This window comes from Pholis gunnellus (assembly GCF_910591455.1).
Source record: "Pholis gunnellus genome assembly, chromosome: 8".
Classification (NCBI taxonomy): domain Eukaryota; kingdom Metazoa; phylum Chordata; class Actinopteri; order Perciformes; family Pholidae; genus Pholis; species Pholis gunnellus.
This window is the reverse complement of record NC_136534.1, coordinates 4,425,630-4,438,758: the sequence shown is the minus strand read 5'-3', so window position 1 is coordinate 4,438,758 and position 13,129 is coordinate 4,425,630. Positions and strand designations below refer to the sequence as shown.

Sequence of the window (13,129 nt, the reverse complement as noted above, 5' to 3'; positions counted from 1 at the left end):
TCCGCATTCCAAATATGGTCACTTCTGTTCACTGGTTCCAAAAAAACAACTAAGATGGATATGGCAAAGATGGCGAACTCTAGGCTTCAAAACGACAAACCAAAGGGTGAAGTCACGATGACTACATCCACTTCTTATATACAGTCTATGCTCCTTTAGCTTAGTAGTGGTCTAGTATTTGTTTATAACCCAGCGTTAGCTTTTCACTTCTGTCGATTGCATTCACGCTTGAAAAATCCTAAAAGTGGTGTTCATTTGTGAAGATTATCTCACTGATCGAAACATTTAAGTGTCATGAACTTGTGTTTGCCACAGAGCATATGTTCTGCAATAATCAAAAATCCCATTGCTTCTTTGTAGAAGGGAACCAGTGCAATGCTAACAAAAACACACCATCTATGACCTAGTCCCAATATATATGGACTGAAGGGGAGCCACAGTTCATCCAAGTACATGTTAACCCAGAGCTGTTTCATTGTTGTTGTATTTTTTAACATTTAAAACACAAAGGCTATCTCTATCTCCTTCTCTACCTCTGGTGTAATCCTTGTAATTTCCTGCGATGCGGTCAAACCCGGAGCAAGGCCTCGTTAAGCAGCAGCCAGCGGCCCAGCTGGGGGGGCAGTGGATTAACCCCCCTCCCCTTTGACACACAAGACAGGGATACTAAAATAAACTGTGGAGGCTAAATATGTTGGAGTAGTCATGTAAAATAAAGGAACAAAAGAAAAAAGCAGCAGAGGGTTCTGCAGTAACGACCACTTCTTTGATACAAACTACCCAGAACATTCTGCAATATTCAGAAGTAGAACTATGTATTATTAATGACTTGAGGCACACCACAATGCTTTCATTCTTTTTGTAGCTCATATTCCTGTCAAACTTAGGCATTTTATTTTTACTTTATTTGCAGTGAAAGGCTTCGACGTGGCGCTAGGCAACAACGCAATCGTTGTCAATCGCTTCACTTATATTCAGGCAAATTAAAAACAGCAACAAGAACCACTAGTCGTCACGAGAGGAGCTCGTTCACACACGATCAGTGTCTTCTTGCAGCGGGAGACCACAACTTATGGACGTGTGAGAGAAGACCATTACAAGGGAATTCAGTTTAAACTGATCTGCTGCTTTAAAGAAAAAGATCCTGATGATATCGTTACCGTTAAAACTTTAAATCACACACTGATTCTGACATAGAGGCAACTGTGTCCACTAGTTAGATAACAATCAACTCATAGTGAAGAGAGTTTGTAGTAAAGTAGACTTATTACGACAACACGCCAATAGCAAATTACGTTTTTCTTGCGTTTGGCAAATGTCGGGTTACAAATTTAGACCCTGCATGTACCTACTTTACAGTTATGATTTAGCCTGCAAATAACGATTATATCCATTGTCGATTAACCTGTTGATTAGTTTCTCGATTAACGGGTTAGTTGTTTGGTCTACAAAGTGTCAGAAAATAGAGATGAAGTTGTCAAATGTCTCCTTTTGTCCACAACTCAAAAGATATTCTGTTTAATGTCACAGAGGAGTAAAAAACAAGACACATATTCACACTTAAGCAGCTGGACTCAGAGAATTTGGAGTTTCTTTCCTTTAGAAAAATTACTCAAACTACCTAACCGATAATCAAAATAGTTGATCAATTTAATAGTGACAACTAATCGTTGCAGCTCTCATTTAGTGGTGTTGCTTTAAAAAGCAGACAGTAAGACTCCAAGTACAAACAAAGAATTCAGAATTCCCTTTTCCAAATCTCACTTTGCCAGGAACTTGACAGACGGGTATGTTTCCATATGGCTTCCTGCCGGGAACTACTACGCACTTCTACCTTCAGCTGTGACACACTTCAGGTTGATCATCAGGTCACAAAGGGCTCAACAGTCCGTACCGCATGTTTAACAGAGGACTCCACTGATTGTCAAACTCTCTACCGAGCTGTTGTGTTTTTATTGATGCAGCAGAACCAGACATAATGATTTTCCATTCCACACATTCGTCTCCCCTCGTCCGACCCACAATGGAGATTTGGGTGTGCTAAGCTAGTGGCGGCTAATGTAGCCTCGAGCTCCTTGTCCACAAAGCAGCGCTTGCAGAGGTCTAGTAAGCTCACTTCTTTCCAACTCCACAATCTGATTTTATATTTTACAAGCTGGTAGTCTGCAGCCCAACCGCCGCTGATTCAGTGATCACTGGAGCCAATTTATCAGGCTTCACACGGCTCCCTCTGGAGCCACATTAGCTTTAATGCACCTTTTTTCCACAGTAGTACTCCCCGAGTCCCCTTAAATCACAGCACATGCCTAATGCATGATGCTTTGACAAATAGAAACTCTCTGACACTCACTTCCCTAACAAGGTAAACTATTCCCATTTCAAAAAAAGTCAAAGTTGCTGTTGATACATAGGAGCCCTTTGTGATGTATTCATCCCTATGAAGAAACTGCTGGTTTTCCGCATCATTTCCTTCAAGTGCATGGATTAAATAATGCAAATACAACTTAAATTATATAGTAAGAAATGAGACCACCGTCCACAGCTCTCAGCTCATTTCTCTCTCATCAATAAGTACACAACTATACTCCTTTGTGCATGGTATGAAAATGGTTCTGACCACACGTCATTTTCTTGAGTTCTTAAATGTCCCCCCCCTACACACACACACACACACACACACACACACACACACACACACACACACACACACACACACACACACACACACACACACACACACACACACACACACACACACACACACACACACACACACACACACACACACATATATCCCCCCCCCTTTGGAAACTTCACGTAAGCCTCTTCAAAATCCAAAGAAAATCCGGCAAACCACTTGAAGAGACATGTCATTATTCCACAGTCTGGGTGTTCCTGCACGCATAAACAAACGGATTACCCAAAAATATGACAAACAGCAGGAGGCACAGCATTTCTGCTTGCTTCTTCTTTTCTTTCTCTCGTTTTGTCTCATACAACGCAAAAAAACAGCATTTGTAATTTCAAAGTGATAATCGCTGCTTTGTTTCATGTGAGGAGAGAGAGAGAGCGAGAGAGACGAGACTCGGGCTCACAAAGGGTAATAAACATGCCAAGCGGTTTGAGTTGCCTCAATGCTGGGGAAAACAAATCTGCGACATGGCAAAAAAAAAGAAAGACAAGTGTGCTTGTGTACTGTCTGGAGCGCAGCGACTTGATTGACTGTAATATGTCCCCGTGCATGTCCCCGGACCTGGAGTCATGGGACGCGCAGCAGACAGCGGGGGCTGATTCATTCACTGGGACTCTTTAGAGTCTCGAGCAGTCAGACTGTGTGTAAATAGCTGTTGACCGAGACAGCAGACTACCAACAACCCCCCACCATCATACACACACACACACTTGACGGATGGCCTGTCTCCAAACACACTAGGACTACAAATCTGCCCTGGTCCCAAGGGCATTTTGGGAACTGAGGGGTGTGTGTGTGTGTGTGTGTGTGTGTGTGTGTGTGTGTGTGTGTGTGTGTGTGTGTGTGGTGGTGGTGGTGGTGGGGGGGGGGGGGGGGGGGGGGGGGGGGGGGGGTGCAGAATCTAGACACAAAGGGAGCCCCAGCAGCCAGTGACGAGGTCGTGAATGCTGCTGGAGCAGCCGGGTCGAGTTTGACTTCGGAAGTGGCCGCCTGAACTTGACCTGGATCGGCTGGAGTGAGTGGGCGCTGTTTTCCCACAGCGCTTGTGGCTTCAAGAGGTTGTCAGTTTGACTCCAGAAACACGACCACAAGATGAGAATGTGAACGGTGGTCAAGCTGATTTAAGGCACAAATTAAAAAATGACCAAAGAAGAAGCCATGACAAATCCTATCCCTGCTGTGCTAACATGGCATCATGTATATAGCTGACCATCCTGGACCACTGGTGTGAGGGCTCAGTACCACAGAGACCAGGAGCCCAAACAAACACGGGTAGTCACACATCAACCACACAGCTTCCATCCACGACAGCAAAAATATTCATTTAAAAAAAGAAGTGCCCTGGGCTGTTTTCAAGCAAACAAACAAGTGTTTACATTCAGTGTTGCTCATACAGAAAGCGCTCTGTGAGTAAACTAACGCCATGACCGCTGCACATACACACACAACGCTGGGACCGCTGCACACACACACACACACAACGCTGGGACCGCTGCACACACACAACGCTGGGACCGCTGCACACACACAACGCTGGGACCGCTGCACACACACACACACAACGCTGGGACCCGCCTCGCAAAAAATAAACACTGCTGTGGTCCAAAACTCCGGAAGGTATCTAGAAACCTGTCTGAAGATTTCGTCCTCATTAAATAATTGAAGGATAAAGTCAGTCATTAAAAGGAATATAAGTCAAAGTGCATGTTTACTGTATTCTATGTCTGCCAATATTTCCAAATAAAAAGAGATAAAAAAAAAGAAAAGAAAGGAATTTGAAGATTTTTGACCTTCTTCTTAACAATTTGGGGAAATGACTCGACCCCAATCATGACAGAATTTGATTCAAAAGTTAATTAATTAACGATCACATGCATAATAAATGAAACTTTACTGGCATTTTATTTCCCAATGAAAAGTAACATCTTCTACCTCATTGTCCCACCAGTGGTTGAAACATGTTATTGAGCCAAAACCAACAGAACTTTGTTTTAATAGTAGAGATTACGAAGTTCATAAAAAGTACTAAATATGTGAGTCTGAATTTTGGAGGGAAATGTGTATTAAAAAATGTACAAGACATCTAGAATGTTTCAATTTGATGGAATGGTGCAGCCGTTAAAACGTACAACATCAGGGTCAAACGTTTCAATAGGGAGCTGCAAGAATGTGTTGATTTGTCATCCAGCAAATCAACAGAAAATTAGGTGGCAAACTATTTGATCATTTAAAAAGGTGTTAAATTAAAAGAATCAAAAACATCTATACACGGCTTTCCTTGATTCACTGCTGAGCCGGCGGCTAGCAGCCATAGACTGTATTTTGGGGACTGTTGTTTAGAAAAGTTGAGTCACCATCTTGGATTACGGCCGTCGACATGTCGTTTTTTCCACAACCAATGAACAGAAGTTACCATATTTGGAATGTGGAGGCGTGACGTAGAGAAGCCGTATACATCTCTGGTAGCGGCAGCAACCTGTAAATCACAGTAGCCCCGCCCTAAAGCATCCCCTGCTTTATGGTCTGTTTGACTCTAAATGGACCATCATTTACTAAATGAACATCATGCTGTATTGAAGAAGACTTGAAACTAGAGATTGAGACCATAAACTCATGTTTACAATGTTTACTGAGGTAATAAATCAAGAGAGAAGTAGAGTCATTTTCTCATAGACTTCTATACAACCAGAGGAGTCGCCCCCTGGTGGACACTAGAGAGAATGCAGGTTCAAGACACTTCCACATCGGCTTCACTCGGCAGAACCGGAGGTCAATGCTCTGAATGTCGTATAGAGAACCTTTCAGTAACTGTTGTAAAAAGTCACTGGTCTTGTCTTCTTCAATGTGGATATTTACGTTTTTTGATGTTGTTGTCTAATAGTCAATTGATTATCTTTGGGGTTTGGGCTGTTGGTCGGATTTGAAAAACACTCAAAGCTATTGAATATTTGCTGACATTTGAGAATCTATGATCAAAAATATGTTTACTATCAGTCCTATTTTGCTCATTGTGAGACTTCACGTGGCTTAAAAAAAAGAATATAGAGCATGTTGGATTCTGTCCTTAAGCTTAAGATAAATGACAAGGGGAGTATTGGATTTCAAAGGGTTAAAGAAAACACATTTTGGACTAAATGGCAAGTTAAGAGCAATATTTCGCCACCCTGAGTTGTAGTAGTCTGCTGTTTTGATGTAATTGAGAAAACCCAATACTCTCTCTGGATAACTTTACGACATGGATATGTTCGCAGTGTGCTCTCTACCAGAATATGTGCTAAAGTCACCTGAGCCAGCAGAGTGCGTCTGCAGGTCAACCCCCACAGTGTACAAAAGCAGCCTCTACCCTCTGACTTACAGAAAACAAGGAGCTCTTTCTTAACCCCTCACACGTTGAGCACCACTGTTCACTGCTGTAACCCCCCCAGCTCATCAGAGGAGGCAGACTAAATAAGGCCCCAGTGAGAGACACTAACCAAGTGTAGAAATTCCCCGTGAAATTAATTACAGGAGCAGTGATCGCAAGAAAAGGAACAAAAAGAAAGGATTTTTTTTTCTCTTTAAACAGTGTTTGGTTGTCTTTAAAGTCCCCCTGCCCAAAGTCTTACAATTTATATTTAGAGTCTTTTTTTCATAATTTTTTTTAAACCAGGGCTAATTATTGAAATTCCTTAATAATAAAACGAAATAAAAACTAATTCCAAACTGAACAACACCTCCACAAACAAAAGGCAAAAAAACAGAACCCAAACAAACAACAAAGAGCTTAGTGAGAGATTGGATTGGCTGTCTGGCGGGAGACTGCAGGGTAAATATTGGCTGAGCCGGAGAGTGGCTGTCTGCGTACGTCTGTGTGCATATATCTGGCTGTAAACGCGTGTGCGCCTATGTGTACATTTTTCTTGCGCGTGCGTTTTTCGAGGGAGAGTCAACAAGTAGCCGGTGTGCGTGTTTGGCCTAAGGGAAGTTGGCAGATGACCCCCGCCGCCACCTACACACTAACACCGCTCACACACAGGATTACAGATCAGGCCGTTTACATCCGTCTGGCTGGCTGGCCCCTGCTGCAGGCTAACTGTTACATACACAGAGACGCAGACAGCCGCTCAAGTCTCTGACACATGCACCGAGGCCTGTCCCAAGAGGCCAGTGCATGCGTACCACTGTGTGTGCACCAGGAGGATGAGAAGCACACGTTGTAAGATTATTCCACACAACAGGGTTTTATTGTCCTTTCTGGGGAAACACATTTAACAACTTTTTCTTCTCAATAATGGCCCAGGTCTGACTTGAAATGTGTTGATACGCCAAAATGATACCTGAGTTTTGGTCCCGATATCAAGACAATTTTCGGATGTCTTACTATGAGAAATATAAAAGTTTCGATACTCGATAGGGATGTCACATGAAGCGATACTTCAGTACCAAGTTGATGCCAAAAATTGGAAAACGTGACTGTACCGTACGTACCGGGGATCAGGGCTCGAGGAGTCCCATCGTCCCGCGGACGATAGAAAATATCGCCGATAATGCTACTTTGTGAACAACAATGCTGAAATGGGCAAGAGGAGAGCTAGTTACCGTTAGCAGCTGGCACAGTCCAGCTCGAACTTAGCTAATAGCTAACATAGGGAGGTTGCATCGAAGTACATTATGATGCGTTCAAGCTCTGTTCAGTAAAAATGAGTATTAGGTGAAGGTAAATGATAACGTAATAATGACAAATTTGATGCGGAACATCCGGGATTAATAATAATTTGGCAAATATTAGCCTGCAAACTGTAATAAGGGAGGAGATACATGGAATATATTGTTGTGTCTTCTTTCTTACTGTGGTATTGAACTGGGTGTGGAAAATTGGTCGAATTCACAGGTACAGGCGCGACTACTACATTTCTAGTATCACAACATCCCTATTTGATACAGAACCTTTTTTTTATTTGGTCCAAAATGTCCATGTTCCTAAACATTAGGTGTTTAGGACCACATGAAAACTTTACTGCACCGCAACCAAGATAACATCTCTTGACTGAAAAAAGGCAAAGGGTGTTTGCATTAGAACAAGCGAAATGACCTCACGCAGTTGGCGTAGTATTTCCCCATTTGCTTAAGAAAAGACGGGACTGATAGGAGGAAGACTCAATACAAGATTAAATAACTTAAGAGTGTTTGCAGAGGACCTGCCTATGGTGTCACCCTGCAGGGACCATGCCTTCACAGAGAAACCCAACTTCCTATAACACTGGATGTGCAATCAAACATCACTGTGGGTTAAAAATGTCAACAGCTAACTCAGTGGTTCTCAAACTTTCTCTGTCAGGCCCACTTTGGAGGAAGAAAAATGTTCATGCCCCACCGCCCCAACAACATGGTAACAACATGGTCCATGTTGAATTTTTATTGAAATAACATTTTGAAAACAAAAAAACAAATACATTGTGCAATCACTTTGTTAGAACAATGCAAATAAAGTTCTATGTGCAAAAAAACCCTCATATTTGGCAAAAAAATAGCTTATTGTGGCTACAATTAACCTGTTTTGCACTGCATATCTTTTCAAAACAACAATAACGTGCAACCTGTGCAAAACCAAATGAGTGCAGATATGTGTCAGCCATTAAGTTGTATCAGTGGCTGCAATGAGCTGCTTTCCACTACAAATCTTTTTTAAACGGGGTTGCAGACTTGATGCGGCCACTCTCAGTCAATGCTCAATGTTGAGCTTAGATCTGCATCTTGTTTTGAGAGGCAACAGCAGAAAAGCCGATCTCACAGAGGTAGGATGTGGTGAAGGGAAGCAGAATGCCCTCAGCCCTCTGTCCGATGAGCGGAGGCTCCCTCTCCACACAAGCCAGAACTCACTCAGTGTTGAGCCGTAAACCTCAGTCTCCGGGTAGAGTCGGACGTCATCTCCATAATGTCTCTTCATTCTGCACACTAAGCTACAAATGTGAGTCGCCAAGGATCTTGGCCGTCGCGCATGCGCAAGCATAACCTGTTAACAGCGTAACGTAAACATTTACACAAAAGTACAGGCATTTCGCCATGTATGTATTAATGACTTAGTTTTAAGTCTGTGTACTTTGTATTTTTGTAATATGTGAAGTCCTCAATAAAGTTCTTGAAATTAAAAAAATTCTGCATTTCCCCTGCGCCCCACCTGTAATACCACTGCGCCCCACAGTTTGAGAAATACTGGGCTAACTGTAGGTTTAAGCTAAAGAAATATGCACAAATACAACAAAGTCTTTATGAAGCGGCGCCAATTGACCTCAGGACTTGACAATATCTCAGGACTTCATAACGCCACACCTGTGATACCAGATAACCACAAGGAACCTGAGAGCAAGCAACAGCTAGAGACCAACACTTGTTACGGGTCTCTCCTCCTCAAATTCTACACGTGAATCCCAGTCAGTGTGTGTGAGCGCAGAGGTTCGATTCCTGGCCGTGACACACTGTCTGCACTGTGATTCCCTCTGTGTTTTCGTGGTCCCTTTTAATTCCCCTCCTCGTCTGAATGAAGAGGAAACACACCAGCGAGACCGCCCGCTCCGCTTCAAAAAGAGGAAGAAGAAAAAAAAAAAGGGAAAAAAGGCAGACTGTAGCTCTTTTCTTCAGCCACTGAAATCATCAAAGCATGAGCTACATTATTCAGCCTTTGCCGAGTCTGCATGACAACACGGCCCACAAACAAGAGCTCTTTTCAAAACCAGACGGCCGCTACAGTAGGACACGCTATTTCAAACCACTTGTGAATTGAACTCCCTCCAATCGGATGACGAGGAATACGTTGAACATACCGAGCAGGCATTTTTATTTGGCACCAAACAGACACGTGCATGAGCTTAAATACAGTACGCCATTTATTACATTCTTAAATACACAATCATTTGACTTTGGTTGTTTTTTCTGCAGCTCTGAAGTCTCATGCAGCTCTCTGCTGGATTATCTAATTAGGCTCTCTGCTGTATCAGTGTGTCTGTGGGTGCACCCGTTCATGCCTGACTATGTGCTTTTTTTCCTGGCTGGCAATACGATGATGCCACAGAAAAAAACAAAAAAACAAATGGTAGAGCACCAGTTTCGTCTGCCTGCCAGACACACTCACACACACACACACACACACACACACTCACACTCACACACACTCACACACACACACACTCTCACACACACACACACACACACACACACACACACACAGACAGACAGAGACACACTTCTTGGTTACAATGTGGCGTCAGCAGAAACCACGCTCTGCTGCCAAATCTACATCTAATATCCCGCGTTCACCTCACTCTGCCCAGGCCTGGCCTCGGCCCCGATGGAAATTACACATCACTGTAACCCTGTCCCTCTGTCTGCAGCTCGTCTGTGTGTCCGTCCATCAGTCTGGCTTCGGATGTGTCTGTCCGCATCTCTGTCCCTACTTGTCTGGCTCTTTCCCTGGTTGTGAATCCATACCCGCCTGTCTGCTACGCGCCTGTCTCTTGTTTATTTGTCTTCCGTCTGTCTGTCCGTCTGAAGATCTGTTAGACTGGATGCTTGCATGCATGCATGCACGCACGCACGCACGCACGCACGCAGCATGTACGCACACAGTCTGTCCTCTGCATTTCTACATGTCTGTCTGTCTGTCTGTCTGTCTGTCTGTCTGTCTGCTGCTGCCCCTGTGCGTCTGTCTGTGTGTCTTCAGTCATAAAGTGGAACATCTGCAGTGGATCTGGTGTTAGGGGGGCAGAGCTGATAATGATAGTTTCTCTCTGGGCTCGCTCAGGAGGCAGACAGACATAACATACCATTCGAGCGTTTCCTGTCTGCTGACAGGCAAACTATTTAACCCTCTGTGGGGATCCCTCGGAGCATATGCACGGCCCTGTCTATGCACGGCCTATTCGCCTCCAAGTATTCATATTTAAAAAGTATCCCGTTCGGCAAAAAAACGTTGAGGAAAAGTAAAGCAAGAAGAAACAGAAATGGAAAAACTCACAGCCTAAGAGTTCTCGTTAAAAGAAACTGCAGAAAAGCTGTATTACGTTTCGATAGCTAGTCTGACTGTACATGTGTACGATGCTAATGCTATAGGAATATGAAAGTTTTCACATGTTGAGTATTACAGCACGGCTATGTAAGGTAATGGCTACTATAGCAGTAACATATCGTTTGTTAACCAGTGTAAACTTAATATGGTGTGGCACGGACAAACTAGGAGTCCAATAAATACAAGAAAAGACATTACAAACACCAGTAACGAGCCTAAAATCACAGTAAAGTTTGTATTAGACTGCAAACAGACTGTAACTCTACAGAAGAGAGAATGTCCGGCCGGCCGATAGCGAGCTAACAGCAGAATTGCTCGCCCGTCTTGCATGACGACTTGCTCTGATTTGTTGTCCCTTCTGTCGCTACACTGGAGCGTGCACATAAAACGGATTAAGCGGGCTGGTTTTTTTACGGTCAGAAGCAACGCAACACTTCTTTTTTTGTTTTACTCACATATCTCCATTCCCTGTGGCTGGGAAGCGGTGCAGTTGCAGGAGCAGGTGACATTGGAGTTGCCGGGGCCGCCAGGGGCCGTTAGGTTTTGCATGGGGCTGGGCAGACCGGGACACCGCTCCGGGGTGAGAGCCGCCGCCGCCGCCGCCACTGTCGGGGCCCCACGACTGGAAAACAACAGAAAACTTCCAGGCAGCGGCAGCAGAGTCCGCCGCAACGAGTAACTCCCGACAGTTTCGCACTTATTTTCCCCACGGTTTTTCTCACGCCATGTTTGTCTCGGAGCGGCTCGCAGAGTGAACTAGAAGGAGGTTTTGGGGACGAGCCATTGCCCGTGGCTAACGCATTGTATAGTTTGTGTTCCGTTCCTTCCTCCGCCGCTGAGAGCAGCTGTCCTTCCTCTACTGTAGCAGAGCGCACACACACAAGGCGCTCACGCCTCGCCCACAAACTGACAGACTGCCGCTCCGGCCAATTGGAGGGCTCAAGAGGCGGGCCAGACAGGGGGAAAGAGACGTGCTGCCTTCAGGAGCGGACAGAAATAACACGACTCTCAACTTGAACCAGCCCAACATATGATAAAATGCAATATACACTCAGACTTGATTGTAAAATACAGACAGGGAAAGACTGGACTCACTGTTTAAGCTCTCCGAGGGGAAAATTATCTGACTCTACCACGCTTTGTGTGGATAATAGGAAGAAAGAAAAACAGGTCGTATTATACAAATTAGAGATCCAACATTTCAAACACTTTTCATACCAAACACAGAAAAAGATCATAAACACATTTAGACCAATCCTGTCCTTATATCCGTGAATTTAGGTTATTTGACATTATTTTCTTCTTGCCAGTGGCTTATGTGACGAAGCCAAATAAACATATTTTCTGATCTCAGCAAGTAGCTGTCTTTGAATGAGAAAAGACTATTTTTGTTTATTCAAGGGCCCCTGTTGCAGTCATGCTTGGTGCGGTGCTGTCTGGTGGGCCTAGTTAATATTCATGAAGGCCCTTGCATATATTAGCTGCAGAATGCATTAATTGGCTATCGTGCTGACTGACTATTCATAAATATTACAGTTTATACAGCTGAGAGTGCTGCACCTGTTTAGCAAACTATCCTCTTTGTGGTTGAGTCTGAAGTATTTGCTTTAATAAGCACCAAAAAGTACTACAAATGAATACTGACTTGATCTATTGCATTTGATTTCTACAGTTTAGCAGTTCACCAGAATAAAACTACTGTTATTGCAACATTATTTCTTGCCATCAGGACCTGAGTGTGCATTGACACACATATACACAACAAGGATTTAGAGCTGTACCAGGAGGACTTGAAGGCAGCAACATAGTAGGGATGGGGCAGGGTTACATGTCTGTGCGTGTATGTGTGTCTGGGTTGTAGGGGGGGGGTCCTCACCGGCTGACCTGACTCAGAAAGCTAGCAGACGGCCGGGTCGCGGTTGACAATGGCTGTGAGAGAGCAGAGCAGAGGGAGGGAGACAGACCAGGGGGAAGGGGGGGGGGGGTCGGTCTGGTGTGTTATTCGGGGGGGGGTGGGGGGGGGGTTTCGAGTTTCACTCCCTTGTTACGGCGGGCCGCAGCCAACGGACCCGGCTCTTTGAAGGGGGCTAACCTTGAGGTGACCCCCGCGCCAGTCTTGTGGTTCAGAGGCACATGTGCAGCAGAGAAGCATCACCCCCCCCCCCCCCAGCCCAACACATCCCGTCTGGATCTGACCAATGGAGCCCAACGCGCGCGCGCACACACACACACGCGCGCGCACGCACACACACACACACACACACACACACACACACACACACACACACACACACACACACACACACACACACTCTAAAGCGCAGGACTGTCGGCAGTCTATAAATAAACTAGGCTGTTCCAATCAGAGAGAGAGGCTCTGACTACCACTCTTGACC

General features: G+C 44.6%; 1 protein-coding gene across 1 annotated transcript in view; it reads right to left on the bottom strand.

Annotated features, from left to right (window-relative positions):
• The window catches only part of LOC306700253 (protein TMEPAI-like), a gene marked incomplete at its 3' end in the record, with an annotated part of 35,653 nt that extends 24,250 nt beyond the window's left edge, over nt 1–11,403 (bottom strand). Inside the window, exon 1 of the mRNA XM_079165216.1 lies at nt 11,189–11,403. Coding sequence (XP_079021342.1) covers nt 11,189–11,282 — 94 coding nt within the window. The 5' untranslated portion in view covers nt 11,283–11,403. The remainder of the gene's footprint in view (nt 1–11,188) is intronic.
• Between the last annotated feature and the right edge of the window lie 1,726 nt (nt 11,404–13,129).